General features: G+C 62.3%; 2 protein-coding genes across 2 annotated transcripts; one reads left to right on the top strand and one right to left on the bottom strand.

Annotated features, from left to right (window-relative positions):
- Positions 1 to 3,673: 3,673 nt before the first annotated feature.
- Positions 3,674 to 6,989, bottom strand: GRINA (glutamate ionotropic receptor NMDA type subunit associated protein 1). Its single transcript, XM_032610671.1, has 7 exons — positions 6,834 to 6,989; positions 5,464 to 5,851; positions 5,268 to 5,380; positions 4,996 to 5,196; positions 4,739 to 4,867; positions 4,500 to 4,643; positions 3,674 to 4,418 (listed from the first exon to the last, which is right to left on the bottom strand). The coding sequence occupies exons 2-7, from the start codon at positions 5,825 to 5,827 to the stop codon at positions 4,269 to 4,271; spliced, it is 1,101 nt and encodes a 366-aa protein (XP_032466562.1). The 5' UTR covers positions 5,828 to 5,851; positions 6,834 to 6,989; the 3' UTR covers positions 3,674 to 4,268.
- Positions 6,990 to 9,366: 2,377 nt separating this feature from the next.
- On the top strand, positions 9,367 to 16,613 carry PARP10 (poly(ADP-ribose) polymerase family member 10). The gene is given in 11 exon segments (XM_032610668.1): positions 9,367 to 9,537; positions 9,539 to 9,656; positions 9,734 to 9,988; positions 10,061 to 10,297; positions 10,378 to 10,961; positions 11,072 to 11,293; positions 11,425 to 11,521; positions 11,710 to 12,345; positions 12,430 to 12,563; positions 15,903 to 16,077; positions 16,154 to 16,613. Coding segments are annotated over 11 exon segments (2,850 nt in total). The 5' UTR covers positions 9,367 to 9,474; the 3' UTR covers positions 16,483 to 16,613.
- The last annotated feature ends 293 nt before the right edge of the window (positions 16,614 to 16,906 follow it).

Here is a 16,906-nt window from a genome sequence, read left to right as displayed (position 1 = left end):
CCTGGGCTTTCAGTTTTGCTGCCTGCACTCCTGAAATGCCCCCTCCTGATGCTGATGCTGAGCCAGAGTCTGGAAGTCTGCAGCATTCTCTGCCCCACCCTTGGGGCAGTTGGTGCCTGTGCGGCTCATGCCACGTAGAGTTCATCCGCTCATCGCACAGTCGACACCAATGGCACACCCACTCTGGACTAAATGCTGGCCTGGGTGTTAAAATGCACAGGTCACAGTCCCTGTCCTGAAGGCACTACCAGCTCTGAGATGCTGACGGTAGCCCTGGTTAGCAGGGCAGGTGGCACAAGGCATCTGTTGGGCATGCTGAGTGAGCTGGGGTCCTAGGCTGGCCTCTCACCGTGGTTTTCAGCAGGCATCAGCGATGGTGTTGCTTTTTTTGCAGGGCAGGAAATGTGACGGAGACTTTGTGTCGTTTAATCTTTTTTTTTCTTTATAAATTTATTTATTTTAGGCTGCGTTGGGTCTTTGTTGCTGCGTGCAGCCTTTCCCTAGTTGCGGGGAGTGGGGGCTACTCTTTGTTGTGGTGCGCGGGCTTCTCATTGCGGTGGCTTTCCTTTTTTGTGGAGCATGGGCTCTAGGCACGTGGGCTTCAGTACTTGCAGCACGTGGGCTCAGCAGTTGTGGCTCACGGGCTGCAGAGCGCAGGCTTAGAAGCTGTGGCGCATGGGCTTAGTTGCTTCACGGCATGTGGGATCTTCCTGGCCCAGGGCTCGAACCCGTGTCCCCTGCATTGGCAGGTGGATTCTTAACCACTGAGCCACCAGGGAAGTCCTGTGTCGTTTAATCTTGAAAACAAGAATGGACTTAATGACTACTCATGTAAATACACATTTTTGATTGAAGAATAAATTAGTTCTCCTCACATAGTGGCCTTAGTATAGCGAGCTGTGTCAAGGCTCCAGAGGAAGCCCACAGGACACCCTGTGGCTGAACAGGTCAGGCTTACTGCTCACTGCGGCAAGTGGGGGTGGGGGGACCACAGGAAGGGGGACTGGAAGGATTTCCTGTGGGACTTGGCTTGTTTGGGTGAATTGGGGTGGGCTTAAAGAAGCAGTGCTTTGCTTGGGATTCCATACTGGGTATCTCAACACCTCTTCTTTGGGAGGGGGACGGGCTAGGGGCCGGCTCAAGCTGTCCATTCTGAAGAGCCAGCAGCTGCTCAGATCAGGCAGGACAGGATGCACGCAGTAGGTCCTCTTTATGGCTTGGACAATGCCTGCCTCTGTTCTGTGTTCAGACATGATTACAGAAGAGTCCTCTCCTCTTGACCCAATCCGGCACAGAGGGGCCTTGTCTGATGCAGATCTGCATGTGAAACTGCATATTCTAAACAGGAGACCACCAGGGCCTGTATCTGAGTGTGCCAGGCTGGCCCCTACAATGCTAGGGCCTCGCTGATAGGACCAGGCCAGCTCCTGGATGTTGGGGGCTGCTTCTTTCCTCACCTGAACAATCTCCCCTGCTGACCTCACCACTGCTGTGGCTCCTTCTACACACTCATCCACCCGGTCAGATCACAAGCTGCCCTTTTCTCCTTTCCAGGGGGACACAGCAGACAGCAGGCCAAACTCCATTGGCAGAGATGCCCTGCCCGCCTCGACCAGGCCCATCCTGAGCCCTTTGTGGCACTGCCAGCTGCCCCAGCCCCGAGCCCCACCTGATCTCCTCTCTGCACATCTCATCTGCTTCCTCCCTGCCTTCTTCACCTGTTGGCACCCACCCCTTGTCCTGGACATTCTCTTGCCAGACGCATCTTCCTGAACCCACAGCCAGCTGTGGCTCCTGCCAGAGTCCCCTTCACCGGCAGGACAGGTCCAAGCCCTCACCCACGTGCAGCCCTGGCCTTCCCTCCCGCGGTGGCCTCTGCTCTGCGTGCATCCCCCGGCTTCCCGGCCCTGCCCTGGCCCACACCTGCAGCCCCTGGTCGTCCCCAGGGAGCCTTCCCCAAGGACTAGCTCAGCCAAGAGTTTGTCCTCCTTGAACTCCCTGAGAAAACACCGTCCCTGCACATCTCGCTCGGCATTTATTCCTGAGCCGCTCCTCTTGCCTCTGCTGGCGTTCTCTTCAACCACCCGGATGCTCCGTGTTTTCTCCCCTGCGTGAAATCCTCACGGGCCTGTGGGCTACCGCGGAGCAGGTTCCCGTGTGCTTGGAGCGCCTGCAGGCAGGGTCCCTTGGATGAGGAGCCGCACCTGCTCGAGGAGAGGTGGGGAAGGGGAGCCGTGTCGCCCGCCCGCGCTCGGCAGGCGAGCAAAGCAGAGGGACCAAGGGGAGCCGTGAGGCGCGAGGTGGTCTCCAGGAAGGGCCCCGGTGGCGGGGACGGCGGTGTGCGTTGGGCCTGGGGAAGTGGGGCCCGCCTGTGGCTCAGGCCGAGCAAGGTCAGGCCTTGGCTTGAGGAGCTCGGGGACAGTGGAAGGCCAACGCAGGCAGCCATCGGGGAAGGGGGACTTCATCCCGCTGGCGACCATCAGGCGGGTGGTGTGATCAGTGTGTCGGAAGCACACCTGGCAGCTGGGCAGAGGCTTGGTGGAGGTGAGCTGACAGGTGAGCACGAGGAGGGTGGGCAGGATGGGCGAGGGCAGAGAGGACAGACCCGTTTCCGGCCTGGGGGTCGGATGGACGCCGACGGAGCTCACGCAGGAGCAGCAGGTATGGGGCAGGCCACAGCCGAGGCGCCCACGGGCATGGGGGTGCTGGCTCGCAGTGTGGGGGGCCCTTCAGAGATGCTGGGGTGCTGGCGCCAGTTAAAGGAGTGGGTTGATGGGCTCGCGGGGAGGAGGTGGGAGAGGCCTGGATAGCGGGCCCTGTGGGGGAAGGCCACGGTCAGGAGTGTCCCCTGGGGCTAGGAGCTCAGGAGAGCTCAGTGCAGGGAGGCACTCAAAGCGACCGAGCCCCAGGCAGCGGAGGGACCCCTCTGTGGGACGCTGAGGATAAGGACAGCTGGCTGACCTCTGAGCGCATATCCCAGGGCCAGGGGTAGGTGTGGACGGCTCTGGAGCTGAGACAGCACGAGCCACGGGGGAGGCCGCGCAGAACCAGCTGAGGCTGAGGGCCACGGCAGGGTGGGGCCTGGAGAGCTGCGGAAGGTGCCAGAGGCAGGCCAGGGGCCCTCAGAGCCTCCCCTGGGGGCTCCGGTGTGCAGGTTTCTCGCGGGGGAGGGGGAAGGGGTGCGGAGGGCCTTCATCTGAGCCAGGCCTGGGCTGCGTGTCAGGTGCCCGCTGATGGGCTCCCTGGGGGCCCTTCAGAGCCTGAGGAGCAGGACAGGCCTGCCTGGGGGCGGTCAGTGACCTATGCCGCTGCCCATCAGGCCCGAGGCGAGATGATGAGGGTGTCGCAGCCCCCGCCTCCCCATCATGCCATGCAGTTCCCAGGCACGAGTGGCAGACACCGTGTGACCCAAGCACCGCGCGTAACCACCGGGAGCCTTAGGGTCCCCGTCCATCAGCTGGGAATCCCGGCATACAGCTCATGACGTGGCTGGGAAGATTGCAAAAACGGAGGTGGAAGCACCGAGAGAGAAAGATTAGCTGCTGTCGTTAACCTCCACGACCTCCACCCCGAGCCAAGCCCCGCCGTCCACGCCTGTCCTGCTCGCTGCCTCACACTGGCAGTGCCTAGACCCCTCCCCACCTTGTGGAAGAAGTGGCAGTGACGACAGTGATGAAGGGAACACAGAGCGCAGAAGGTCCCATTTATTGTTTAAAGACAGCAGAATGAGAGGAAGGCGTCCTCCTCCCCTGAAACATACCTGTCCTCTCTGCCCTCAGGGCTCAGCACAGGGACACAAGGGACCCCTCACACCCCGCAGGTCCCCCAGAGGGCAGCACTCTAGTATGGGGCTGGGGAGGGGAAAGGGACACTTTATGGCAGGCGGGGGAGCTGGGACAGGAGGGGGGAACGCGCACCCTCACCTCTTGGCTCCATCCCTCTCCCCTGGGACCTGGTGTTGCCCCCAGACCTGGGGTGGGCTGGCAGACAGGGCTCATGCAACACTGAGTGGGCAGGAGGTGGCACAGAAACCTGGCCCCACTGCCCTCTGGCAGGGCGGGAGGGCTACAAGGGGCCATGCTGGCCACAGCGGGTCCGAACAGAAGTGTCTGCAGTGTACACACAGGAGGGTTGGGGAGGGGCTCCCTCTGTCCCAGGCTGTGCGCGGGGATGAGAGAGGGGAGGTACAGAGGAACTGCCACGCTGGGGGCAGGGTCCAGGCCAGCCATGCCACCTGAGTGGGGCCCCGCATGTGCCAGGGGCTCGGGCTACTCCTTGGCACGGCCAATGATGGTAAGGATATACAGGAAGATGTTGATGATGTCCGTGTACAGGTTCAGCGCGGCAAACACGTACTCTTCCGGGCTCAGGGACAGCTGCTTGTTCCCCAGCAGCAGCTGGGTGTCCACTGCCAGGAACTGGGGGTGGCAGCACGGTCATGTTGAAAGACATCCCGCCCCGCCCAGCATCCACCCACGCTGCCCACCCCGATCACTCACGCAGGTGAAGAGCAGAGCGCCGAGTGAGGCGTACACGATCTCCAGGATGCGGTTGCGGACAAAGATGCAGAGGATGGCGAAGACGAGGAGCACCGCCATGCTCACCAGCAACACGCCCACGCACGACGTGAAGTCGTAGCGCGTCTGAGGGCACAGGGGCACATGGGGCCTGGGTGCCGCAGCCCTGGAAGGCCTCTGGGCCCTCAGGACCGGCGGCCCTGCCTCGGGGGGCCCCTTACCTGCATGGAGAAGATGACCACCGTGAAGCAGACGGTCGTGGTGATGCCTACGGCCATGATGACCGCCTCAGTATTGTAGAAGCTGGCGATCATGCCCACCATGTAGGACAGGCTGACGGTCAGGACCGACTGAGGGGAGACGGAGACTTGAGCATGTGGAGCTGCTGCCCCACCCCCCCCCCACCCCACCCCTGTCCCCCTCTGTTGCTCCAAAGCGTGAGTCACGGGGTGTGAAGGCCTCAGGGTCTGGGGGTTACCAGGGCAACGAGGTTCCAGGGGTGCTTTCGCCGGAAGTCCCCACAGCAGCTGAGGACAATGAGGGAGATGAAGAAGACGGCGTAGGAGACGTAGTAGGTCCAGACGTTCTCCCGGACAAAGCCCTTCACCTCGCCGACGAACGTGAACACGGCCACGGTGGACAGAGTCACGGACAGCTGCAGGGTCAGCACCAGGAACACCTGGGGAGGGAGGCGGCTCAGAGCTCCAGCCAGCACAGCTGCCCACGCCCTCCGCAGCCCCCGTGGCCCACCTTCCGGATGAAGGCCTGTCGGATGCTCTTGTCATCCCAGTTGGTGGCAGGGAAGTCCTGGTTGTCGTAGTAAGATGGGGGACCCTCCTCGTGATAGTTCCCATGCTGAGGTGCTGAGGAGCACGACGAGCTGGGTCGGCACCCCTCACTGGTGCCAGGAGCCCCTGCCCTCCCCCGCCCCTGCCCCACTACTCACTGCCGGAATCCTGTGCTGGGAAGGCCTGTGGTTGTCCATAGGGGTTGGGGGGAAAGGGGCTCTGTGGATGCGGCCCCTGAGGGTAGCCCCCTGGGGGGTAGGGGCCCTGGGGGTAGCCTCCTGGGGGGTAGGGGCCCTGGGGGTAGCCTCCTGGGGGGTAGGGGCCCTGGGGGTAGCCCCCCTGGGGGTAGGGGCTGGGGCCCTGGGGATACCCTGGCTGGCCATAGGGGGAAGGCTGGAACGGGGGCTGTGGGTAAGGGGCCCCTGGGTAGGGAGGCAAGGAGGGCTGGGGCCCCCCAGGATATCCAGGGTTGGGGGGAGGATAGCTGTCCCCAGACACCAAGAAACTCTTTTCATGGGACATGGCCTCAGGTTCTGTGGTCTCCCCCTAGAGGACAGAGAGAGAACGGTTAGCCCTGAGGTGACAGGAACCAGCCAGGGGCCTCTCCACCTGCTACCGGGAAACGGGACGGAAGGAGGGGGTTTCGTGACCTTTGCCCCAGGGCTGTCCGGAGCCCGAGTTGGGGGGCCAGGAGAGGCGGGTGGGTATCGGGTGGCTGGCCGTGTGGCTTCAGGAGGGGCCCCTACAGGCCGACCCCAAAGATGGAGGAGGGGATGGACGAGGGGATGACTTTGGCAGCCCCAGGATTTGGGGCTTCTGCCGTTTCTTGCAAGCAACTGGAGGGGCCGTCTCACCGCTGCTGGCCTCTCCGGGTCAGAGCTCAGCGCGGGTCGGGGCTGGGGGCGCGGTCGGGGAGGTGCGGGGGTGTGCCCGGACCCTCCCCTTCACATCCCGCCCCTTAAGCAGCTTTAAGGGGCCAGAGCCGGCGGCTATTTCTATCCCAGGAAATCCCCACGCCATCTGTGACCAGCCAGAACCCTGACTACCCCCTCCAAGAGCAGGGCCCTAGCGTCCCTCGCTCCCGGGGTGGGGGCAGCAGGCCTGGATCGGCTGCCGGGGTGCCTGCCAGCGGGGTATGCCAGGAACAGCGGGTTGCGGGGGGGATGGGGCGGTGGGGGATGGAAGCGACCAGAGGGCGTGCGGGGGAACAAAGCGGACGTGGGGACGAGGCGGGTGGTGGCGGCGGCCACGGAACCCGCACCGAGGGCGGGGTGGGCCCTCCTGCCCGTTCGGGGGGCGCTCGGACCGCCCGTCCGGCTGTCGCCGCAGTGCGCCGCCCCCGCTCGCCCTGGGCCCTCCGGCTTCCCGGCCCCGCCGCCACCGCCCCCCGGCCCCCGCGGGCCGCGCGCCCGGCGGGACCGACTGACCCACCGCAACGCCTGTCTGCTGCGCAGGGCCCGCGCGGGGGCGGCAGTGGCCGGCCGGCTGAGCGGGTAGACACGCTGCTGGGCTAGGGCCGGGGACTCACCAGTCGCGCGAGTCGCCTCAGGCCTGTGCGCCCGGTGTCCGCTGCGCGGCCGCGCGGTCGACGGCCGCTGTGCCCGCGCCCGCACCCGCACCCGCTCCGCGGCCGGCTGGGCTGGGCTTGCGCCTGCGGCTCGGGAGACGCAGCGGGGCCTTGTGACGGGGCGGGGCCGGCGGCGCGGGGGCGGGGCCGTGGGCTGGGCTCCGCGGGGAACGCGGGGGCTTCTCCCGGATGGACCCTACCCGACTGGGTTTCCCTGCTGGCTTCTTTCCGAGCCCCAGGCCCGAGACCCGCGTCCCGTCCTGTCCGCTGAGGGGTGGCCTTGGGCCGTGAGGGCTGTAGACCTCTGGAGGCTGAGACCTAGCCTCTCCAATTTGGGTCAGGGAATTTTGAGAAATTTATTCCTAAATCTGGGATTTGCTAAGTCTGACAAGCACTCTCCATCCCTCCTTGGCCTTAAAACTCCGCTTCCCCTTTCATCCAGGTCTATTCCAAAGCAAGAGGCCTAATTCTTTAAATGCTCTATCCTCTCTAGGAAACGAGTCCAGGTCCCTACTAGACCAGTTACCCTTACTTGTCTTGATCACGGTACCACAAGCTGTAAGGGTGGCATTCTTAGCCCTGTTTCGCTGCTAAGGGGCTGAGGCTTAGAGATGCCCCAGGACTGGAGGCCAAGTTAAATTCCCTCGGCTTCAGCGGTCCTGAGGAAGTGCTGCCTGCCACCTCCAGGGACATCCCTGTGACGTGGTCCCCTGGAGCCCTCTGCAGGAGTGCCTGTCCACCTGGGGCCTAGGAATCTTACTGTACTTTCCGGCCTTTTGGACAGTGGCCTCTCCCAGGCCCAGCAGTGATTGGGAAGAGGCTCTGTCCTGTGCAGCTGGTGTGCTGGTTCATCGTTGAACGGCGGGCCCCAGGGAGGGCAAACCCTGATCTGTGCCTTTGCAGTTGTCCTTCATATAAATGCCCCATGGTGGCTGATTTCAAGCGACCACCAGTTTAACAGCTGATTCACAAAGACTCCTGAAAATTGAACGATGTAGTCACGATGTGAGTTGCTCCAGCACACTGCTGCCTGTGGTAGCAGGGATTGGTGTAATAAGTAAATTATACAGCATGTTAGAAGATGATGAGTTCCATGAGAGGAGAAAATACAGAGCAGGCAGGGATGACTTCAGGTTTTGTAGAACTAGAAGCTCATACAGTTTGAGGGGTCTTTTTTTAAGAAAACTAATTAAAAATGACAAATATGAAGTTGAGGCCAGGGCCCTAGGAGGGGCCCGTGCAAGTCACAGTTCCTGACGGAGGATGGGATGCAGGGGGGATGCAGCAGAAGAGACTGGGGCCTGGTCAATCCAGCCTGGCAGGTCCTCCAAAGGACTTTGGCTTTACTGTGGACCCAGCTGTAGCAGCTGTCGGTGCCACTTAGAAGGCTCACGCGGCCCTCTGTTGAGGAGGGACAGTGCGAGTGGGCAGGAGTGGCAGAGAGAGATCAGTTAAGAGGTCAGAGTAGTGATCCAGGCAAGAGATGATGGAGGCTCAGATCAGGGTGGGGGCAGCCAGGGTGCTGGGTGTACAGCTCGGGGCACAGACTGGACAGGTCCTCAATTCCTTGGAGAAGTAGCAGGGCCAGAGGCTGGGTTTTAGTGGCTGAGGGATAAGTGGGAGGGGCGAGATGGAGAGCAGTGGGGGGCACAACTCTCTGAGAGGCTGGAAGCCAATGGAGCACAGGCAAGGGGGGTACTCGGCGGCAGCAAGAGGGATTGTGGACTGTAAAGGTACAGCCGAGCATGAGGCTCCACGTCCCCTCTGTCTCAGGGATGTGCTGCAGCAAGGCCCGTGAGCACAGCATCAGCCTCTTCTGGGGTCAGCCTTGGTGTAGCCGCCACCTCCGAGGACAGTGTAGGCTGGGGAGGCGGGGAGGAAGCTCTTGTAGGTCAGGAGTGGGAACTGCCGACCCACCCTTGCGGGGTGGGAGGTCGGTCCCCTGTGTGTTGTTTAAGGGTGAGTGCGGGTGCCGGGTGCCGTCGCCCAGCTTGCTGGGGCGAGTTGAAAGCCAGCCTTAGCCAGGCCGGCCAGAGCCCCAAGGTGCTCATGCAGTGGGGGAGGGTAACACAGAGGCTTGAGGTCTTGAGTGGAGGGCGATGATTCGAGCCCCCCGTGTGGATTTACCAGGGAGGGTGACCGGCTGTACTGAGGTTCACAGGGCCAGGCCCACGGGAGTGGAGGACGGTGAGCCTACACGTGCCCCACCCTGCCAGCCACTGGGCTGAGGTCAGACAGGTGGGGCGGGTGGGCTGGGCAGAGGGCTGAGGAGCTGGGGGTGGGGCTGGAAAGTTCTGCAGGAGGGGCCTGAGAAGGGAAGCACCCGAGAGGCAGATGCTCTCCCCGGCACTGTGGGCCCCTCCCTCCCTCCAACGGTTTCACTTTTGTTTTCTTGTCCCAGCCCTTTGGCTTTAGGGCAAAGGGGAAGGAGTGCGGCTGAAGGCCTAGGCTGCTGGGGCCCAGGCAGCTGGGGGAGCGTGAGTGCGGGATGTGGGCCAGCCCCACAGTGACGGGGGTGCCAGGGAACGCTGCTCAGGGGCCTGCGGGGGGTGAGGCGGGGCTGTGGGCTGCTACCCAACCTGTTCCTTCGGCCCAGGCTGTGATGATGAGCGAGGAAGAGGCGGAGCTGGGGGCAGCCGTGGAACTCAGAGGCCTGCCCCCCCGACGTCCCAGACGAGCTGCTCACGCTCTATTTCGAGAACCGTCGAAGCTCTGGGGGTGGACCTGTGTCGAGTTGGCAGAGACTTGGCCGCGGGGGCATCCTCACCTTCCAGGAGGCTGCAGGTGAGTGGACCCATGCAAAGGGGCAGCCTGGGCCCCCATCGGCCGCCGGCCCTGACACCCCCTCCCCCTGCCTGCAGATGCAGCGAGGGTCTTGGCCCAGGAGGAGCACACTCTGCACGGCGCTCGGCTGAGCCTGCGGCCAGCCCCACCACGCGCCCCTTCGCGCCTACTGCTCCAAGGACTGTCTGCTGGCACGGGACCCCAGCACCTGGAGCAGTATGTCCAGGCCCTGCTTTGTGCCGCAGGGCAGCCAGTGCAGCCGTGCCGTGCCCTGGCCAGTCCCCGACCAGACCGGGCCCTGGTGCAGCTGCCCAAGCCCCTTTCAGACGCAGGTGAGAGGCGGGATTGGGGCAGACGTGCCTTTCAGGGGAGATGCCCCGAGCTGACTTGCACCCTCCCCACAGAAGCCCGCGTCCTGGAGGAGCACGCCCAGTCCCTGGGCCTGAAGGGTGCTGAGGTCTCCCTGGCCTGGGTGCCTCAGGCCCGGGCGGTGCGTGTCGTGGGGAGCAACCCCCCTGCAGACCTGCTGCTGCTGGAGCTGTACCTGGAGAATGAGCGCCGGAGTGGCGGGGGGCCCCTGGAGGGCGTGCGCAGCCTGCCAGGGCACCTGGGCACCATCGCTTCCTTCCAGCAGTGGCAGGGTGAGTGGGGCTGGACAGGGCGGCCCACCCTCCCTATACCTCGGAGCCCTGACGACTTCTGTCCTTTCCCTTCCTCCAAGTGGCCGAACGGGTGCTGCAGCGGGCCCACCAGCTGCAGGGTTCAGAGCTGATCCTTGTCCCCCACTACGATGTCCTGGAGCCCGAGGAGCTCAGCGAGCACACCAGTGGAGGGAACCGCTTGGCCGAGTTGGGGCCTGGGGCCCCCAAGCATGCTCTCCTGGAGGCTGGAGGGCCAGCAAGGGCACAGAATTGTGCAGGGAATGTGACATTGGGCTCTGAGGAGGCACCGGGGCAAACAGGAGCCTTGCTGAGGACAGGGCATCTCTGGGACAGGTCCTCTCTGGGACAGGCCAGGCCAGTCAGCTCCAGGCCCGTGGGGTCTTCCGAACAGGAGGGGTTGGTGAGCCCGGGGCCTACGGGGTCTCCAGGCCCAGTGGAGATTGCCGTGGAGTCTCTGGAGCAGGTGGTGTCAATGAGCCTGGGCCCTGTAGGGTCACCGGGGCAGGAGGGCCTGGTGGAGGCAGTGCTGCCGATGGAGCTGGGAGCAATGCACTTCATTCAACTCTATCACGAGGACCTTCTTGCTGGCCTGGGAGACGTCGCCCTCTTCCCACTCGAGGGATCAGATATGACTGGATTTCGGGTAAGCGACCCCTGAGGATTCCTCACCTCTACTACTGGGGGCTCTGGGTGCCTCTCCTGTGCCCCAAACCTGCCAAGTGCTCCTCCTCACCCCGCCCCGTGGTCCTGCAGCTCTGCGGAGCCCTGGCCCCATGCCAGGCAGCCGAGGAGTTCCTGCAAAGTCTGCTGGGCAGCGTGAGCTGTCACGTGCTGAGCCTGAAGCACCCAGGCAGTGCCAGGTTCCTGCTGAGCCCAGAGGGGCAACACCTTCTGCGGGGGATGGAGGCTCAGTTCCAGTGCGTCTTTGGGACAGAGCGTCTGGCCAGGGCTGCCCTGGACACAGACCTGGGAGAGGTAGACGTGGAGCCCTCCCCTCCCCTCCCCTCCCCTTTTTCACTCCTCAGCACCCCCGTACCTCCTCCACCCTTGCTCAGAGGCCTGGGAGGGGTATGTGTCTGGGGGGTACTGGCATTCTTTCCCAACAGGTGGACCCCACTGAGGCCCTACAGGTGCTCCCTGGCTACTCCCACACCCTGTGGCCTCCAGACAGTACAGACGGTGGCCAGGAGAATGTGAGCCTAGGTAGGGCTCCCGGGGGACCCCGGCACATCCTGCGGCCCTTTCTTGACCTCACCCCCTGCTGCTCTGCCCTGTGACCGTATACCCTCTAACCCCGTCTCCATCTTCCACCCGGCCCCTGACCAGTCCTCTCCTTCAGCCCCATCCTGGCTGGACTTGACCCCTGACCCGGTGCCTCTCCCTGTTCCCAGAGGAGGTCCGAGAGCTGCTGGCCGCCCTGGAGGGCCTGGATGGGGAAGACTGGCTGCCACTGGAGCTGAGGGAGGAGGAGCCCGCGGGGCAGCCGGAGGAGGAGAAGACTCCCAGGGCTGGGGAGGGGCCCGTGGCGCCCCGCACCGGGGTGCCTGGGCGGCTGCAGGAGGAGGCTGAGCTGCAGCTGGCTCTCTGCCGCTCACTGGAGCCACAAGCCCAGGTGGCCGAGCGGGAGGAGGCTGTGGCGCTGCAGTGGGCCCTGGCCCTCTCACTCCAGCCGCCCCCGCTGGAGGAAGAACTGGAGCCCCGGGGTGGGGGACCTGGTAGCTGGGCCCAGCTGGAGGTGCACGCGGCCTTTGAGCAGGATATGGATGAGCTGGACCGGGCCCTAGAGGCGGCCTTGGAGGTGCACCTCCGGGAGGAGACGGTGGGGCCCCAGGGCTGCGTGCTGCCCGCGGAGCTGTGCGCCCACCTGGAGCGGCGCCACGGCGTGAGCGTTGCCCTTCGTGGTGACCGCATCGTCCTCCGTGGCTTTGGGACCCAGCCCACCCGTGCGGCCCACCACTTAGCAGCGCTGTGGGCTGGCCCCCGGGATCAGAGCTTGGCCTTTCCCTTGGAGGCTTCGGGCCCCACTTGTGAGTCTGCGGCCCGCATGGCGGAGGGCAGGGTGGACCGGTGCCCCAGGCATGGCCCGCACCCCCTTTCTCCCTGTGTGTCAGTGCCACAGCAGAGGCCGAGGGAGCCCTTGGGCAGGCTGGAGTGTGTGGCCGAGAGCAGCAGTGAGTTCCATACGGTAGTGCAGGCCTTCTACGACACACTGGACGCTGCTCACGGCAGGATCCGTGTTGTCCAGGTGAGTCCACGCCCTGCCTTGCCAGCCTCTGGCCTCCTGGGCTCCTGACACCATCTTGGCCTTGCAGAGCCTGTGGGCTATCTCTCTTGCCTATGTCAGGACCGGCTGGCCAGAAGCTGCCCAGCAGGCTGAAAGCTGTTCGGGGGCAGGGGAGCACCAGGGCTCCTCAGCCCCGTTCCCTGCCCGAAGTGTGTTCACGAGTGTGCGGCCAGAGAGACAGAAGGCTGTAGAGCTTAGGGGGTCCCAGCACAGGTCCCCACTTCGCCGTTACAGCCGATGCCGGCCACAGTTTCTTCCTCGAGAACATGGGGTGGTGATGCCATCTCGTGGCTACTGTGAGGATGACTCATTCCCCCAGTTGTCCCGGGTGCTGTTCTGGGGCCCGTCTGCCTCCCAAGGGGTCTGCTCCAGCAGGAAGAGGGCTGGCTGCAGCGAGGCAGCCTCCTCCTACATTTTCACTTGTTGAATGTGGCAACTCTGAGCACGGTTGGGTTGCGGAAAGGGCTGGGCACCACGGGTGGGGGACCCGAATGAAGCTCTGGGAGCCCCAGTGAGCCCTGGCCACCCAGGCAGGTGGGAAGCGGAGGCTGAGAAGGAGGGGCTCAGAGGTGCGGTGCTGGAGGCAGCGAGGGCCGGAGCGCCTGCAGGGCCGGAAGGAAGGACTGAGGAGGGGCTGTGCGCCAGGCAGGGGTGGAGAGCGGCGGGAGGTGAGAGCTGGGCCAGGCTGAAATGAGCTGGCTGCGGAAGCGAGGGGGCAGAGAGGAGCTGGAGCAGAGTGCAGGGCTGAGTGCTTCCGGCTCAGGGGAAGGAATCTCAGGGCGGTGGAGAGCTGGGCTCACGGTGCGTGGGAAGCCAGGTGGCCCTCTTGACGCACCAACTTGTGGGTGGGTGGGCCTGGGGGCAGGGGGCGGTGAGCAGCAATAGCAACCCGGATCTGTTCAGATACGCAGACCCTCACGCCTTTCCCAGACCGGGCCCAGTCCGCCACCAGCAGCACCACCACCGCTTTCCTGGGGATGAACACTGTAACTCTGGGTGGACTTAGCAGCTGTCACTTCTGCATTTGGAGAGAGGAGGACGCCCTGCACTCATGCCACGTGCTCCTCCCGAGGCTCTGTTAGTCACGCGCGCTTGATTCTTCTAGCAGGACCTTTGTGACTTTACGTGGTACACTTGAGTCTTTTTTCCACTTAACGATTTTAGAGACTGTTTCTTGCCTCCCTGCACGGAAGATCAGGAGAATGGGCTTCCCTTCCCCCTTTCACCTCCTCCTCCCTCTTCCATCTCACAGTTTGGCCAGTGACATTATTTTTAAGTTGGCAAGATTGACAAACGTCATCTTCTATTCTGCATGGCACGCTTCTATTCTAAGCATGAAGCTCCATACTTGGGCCATAGGTTGATCGAAATATAATGACAATGAAAAAATATTTACCACTGGACCAGAGAGGAAAGGGGGAAATGAAAAACCTAGTTATTGAAACCATGTTGCATGGAAGAGAATATTCTAGGATTCAAGGACTAATGGCTCTTTTTTTTAATAATAGACTTATTTTATTTATTTATTTTATAGGCTGCGTTGGGTCTTCGTTGCTGTGCGCGTGGGCTTTCTCTAGCTGCAGCGAGCTGGGGCTACTCTTCGTTGCAGTGCACGGGCTTTTCATTGCGGTGGCTTCTCTTGTTGCGGAGCACAGGCTCTAGGCCTGCAGGCTTCAGTAGTTGTGGCATGTGGGCTTCAGTAGTTGTGGCTCGCGGGCTCTAGAGCGCAGGCTCAGTAGCTGTGGCGCACGGGCTTAGTTGCTCCGCGGTATGTGGGATCATCCTGGACCAGGGCTTGAACCTGTGTCCCCTGCACTGGCAGGCAGATTCTTAACCACTGTGCCACCAGGGATGCCCAACTAATGGCTCTTGATTTTGTTTACTTTCTTCGTTTTTCTCTGTGGTGCTTGGCTGCTGGCTTACTCTTGGTGACCGTGTCACCTTCTTGCATAGATTCCTTTTCTGTGTAGTAAAAGTATCTCCTTGAGTGAGTAGTCAACATTTTGGACTTTTAAACGTATTTTGCCTTTTGCAATTAGAAGTAATTTGCAACTATAATTTGATATTGGTATTTTTTTCAAACAAAAGATGCTATGTGTTTATTAAGATATTTCTGTTAACTTAAGCACAGCTGGTTCTTGCATACCTTAATCTGTCCTTATTTTGTCCTCACCATTAATAGTTTGGCTGGATATAGGGTTCAAGACCAAATATGTTTTCCTTCAGATCTTTTGAGAGACTTAACTCTTTTTGTTTCCTCCTTAAAATTTTTTGTTCTTGGAAAGGCAAGAAAAAAAATCCTTCTATGGTCTCTTAGCATCCAATATTGCTGGTGAGGACCCCAATATGAAAACGTGAGGTTTTTTCCCATGTCTATATGTCGACTTTGGGGTGTGTGTGTGTGCACGTGTGCGTCTGGACGCTTGTAGACTTCTCTTTCACTTTGAAGGTTGAAGTTTTCCCAGCAGGTAGGTGCCTTTCCACATTGTCTTTGGCATTTTATGGCAAGATCCTTTCCATCTGAAGATGCTCCCTTCAGCGCAGGCAAACTGTCTTCCATTAAGTCCTCACTTGCCCCCATCACCTGTTGGGTGTCTTCTTATGGAGCTCCTATGACTCAGATCATAGAGCTCCTCCCCCCTCCCTCATCTGTCCTCTCACAGTTCCCAACTCTTTTCTTTAGCTCTGCACTCTGAGTCACTTCCTGAACTCCATCTTCATCATCTTGTTATTATCCACACCCACTGGATGCAGTTCAGCAATTCCATTCTTAATGTAAGAACTCTCTTTCAGACTGTTTCTTTTTCACAGTAGGTCGTCTTGTTTCATGGATATAATATTCATTTGCATCCCTCTGAAGTGACTAGTTAGAATTTCTTTAGGAACTTTTTGGGTCCCTGAGTTGGCTCCTCTTCAGTTGACTACTGGGTTGGTCACCTTGGTCTCCCATCACTGAGAGGTCCGGGGCATCTCCTGGTGTTGGGAGTGAAGTCCTGCGGGCAATGCAGGCGGGCAGCTCAGCTTTTCTCTGCAGAGGCCTGGCTGTGGGTGCAGGGTTCTGGTGAGTGGATGGGCTGCCTACCCGCAGACCCCCCTGGAAGCCCTCCAACGCCACTTGGGGCTCCGTGGAGGTGGCGAACGTCCGCCTAATGTCTGCTACTGGGCAGAGCGTGACAGGAGCTGTGAGGTCTCCCCAGACCCTGAACTCCTCCAGGAGAGGGCTCTTGATTCCTGGGCTCAGCCCTGTGCCCTGTGGCCCAGGGGATACAATAGCCTGGTTCTGACCGAGGCCGCCCGCAGGTGGAGCGTGTGTTGCACCCGCTGCTGCAGCAGCAGTACGAACTGCACCGGGAGCGCCTGGAGCAGTGCTGTGACCGGCGGCCGGCGGAGCGGGTCCTGTACCACGGCACGTCGGTGGCCACCGTCCCGGACATCTGCGCGCACGGCTTCAACCGCAGCTTTTGCGGCCGCAACGGTGAGGCCTGGGTCCCTGAAGGGGCGCGGTCTCTGCCCACCGTAACCACCCTGACCCCCGTGCCTCCCCCCCGCAGACACGCTCTACGGACAGGGCGTGTACTTCGCCAAGCGCGCCTCCCTGTCGGTGCTGGACCGCTACTCGCCCCCCGACTCCGAGGGCCACAAGGCGGTGTTCGTGGCGCGGGTGCTGACCGGCGACTACGGGCAGGGCCGCCGCGGGCTGCGGGCACCCCCCCCGCGGCCCCCCGGCCACGCGCTCCTGCGCTACGACAGCGCGGTGGACTGCCTCCCCCGGCCCAGCATCTTCGTCATCTTTCACGACACCCAGGCGCTGCCCACTCACCTCATCACTTGCAAGCACATGTCCCGGTCTCCCCCCGGAGACCCCCCCCTGAGCTCTTGAGCAACTCCCCAGCCACCTAACCCTAGAGGCCCCGCCCCCTCGGCCCAGCCGCTGGCCTCCTGCTCCCCAGGCTCCCCGCTCCGCACAGCCCCACCGCCCCCTCCCCCGCCCGAGCTGCCCCCGGGGGCGCCCCTGCCTCCCGCAGTGGTGCCCATAGGGGCGGCCGGGCGAGGACGGCTCGGGCAGGGTTCCCCGCCCCCACCCACCCCCGGGACGGCCCCACCACCAGGGGTCAGCAGAGCCCAGGAGGAGGGGGGCCGGCCCTCGCCCGAGCGCGACCGTGTTGTTTGAATAAACGTGTACGTGAAACCAGGCGGGGGGACCTGCGAGCTTCGGGTCCGACCTGTTTGCGGGGGTGGCTAGGGGCGGGGGCCGGGGCGCAGAGTCCGCTGGTGCTTTGGGGCGGCCCTGGGCAGCCGGCAGA

The sequence above is a fragment of the Phocoena sinus genome, chromosome 17 (genome assembly GCF_008692025.1).
Source record: "Phocoena sinus isolate mPhoSin1 chromosome 17, mPhoSin1.pri, whole genome shotgun sequence".
In the NCBI taxonomy this organism is placed as follows: domain Eukaryota; kingdom Metazoa; phylum Chordata; class Mammalia; order Artiodactyla; family Phocoenidae; genus Phocoena; species Phocoena sinus.
This window is presented reverse-complemented; position numbering and strand designations above follow the sequence as displayed.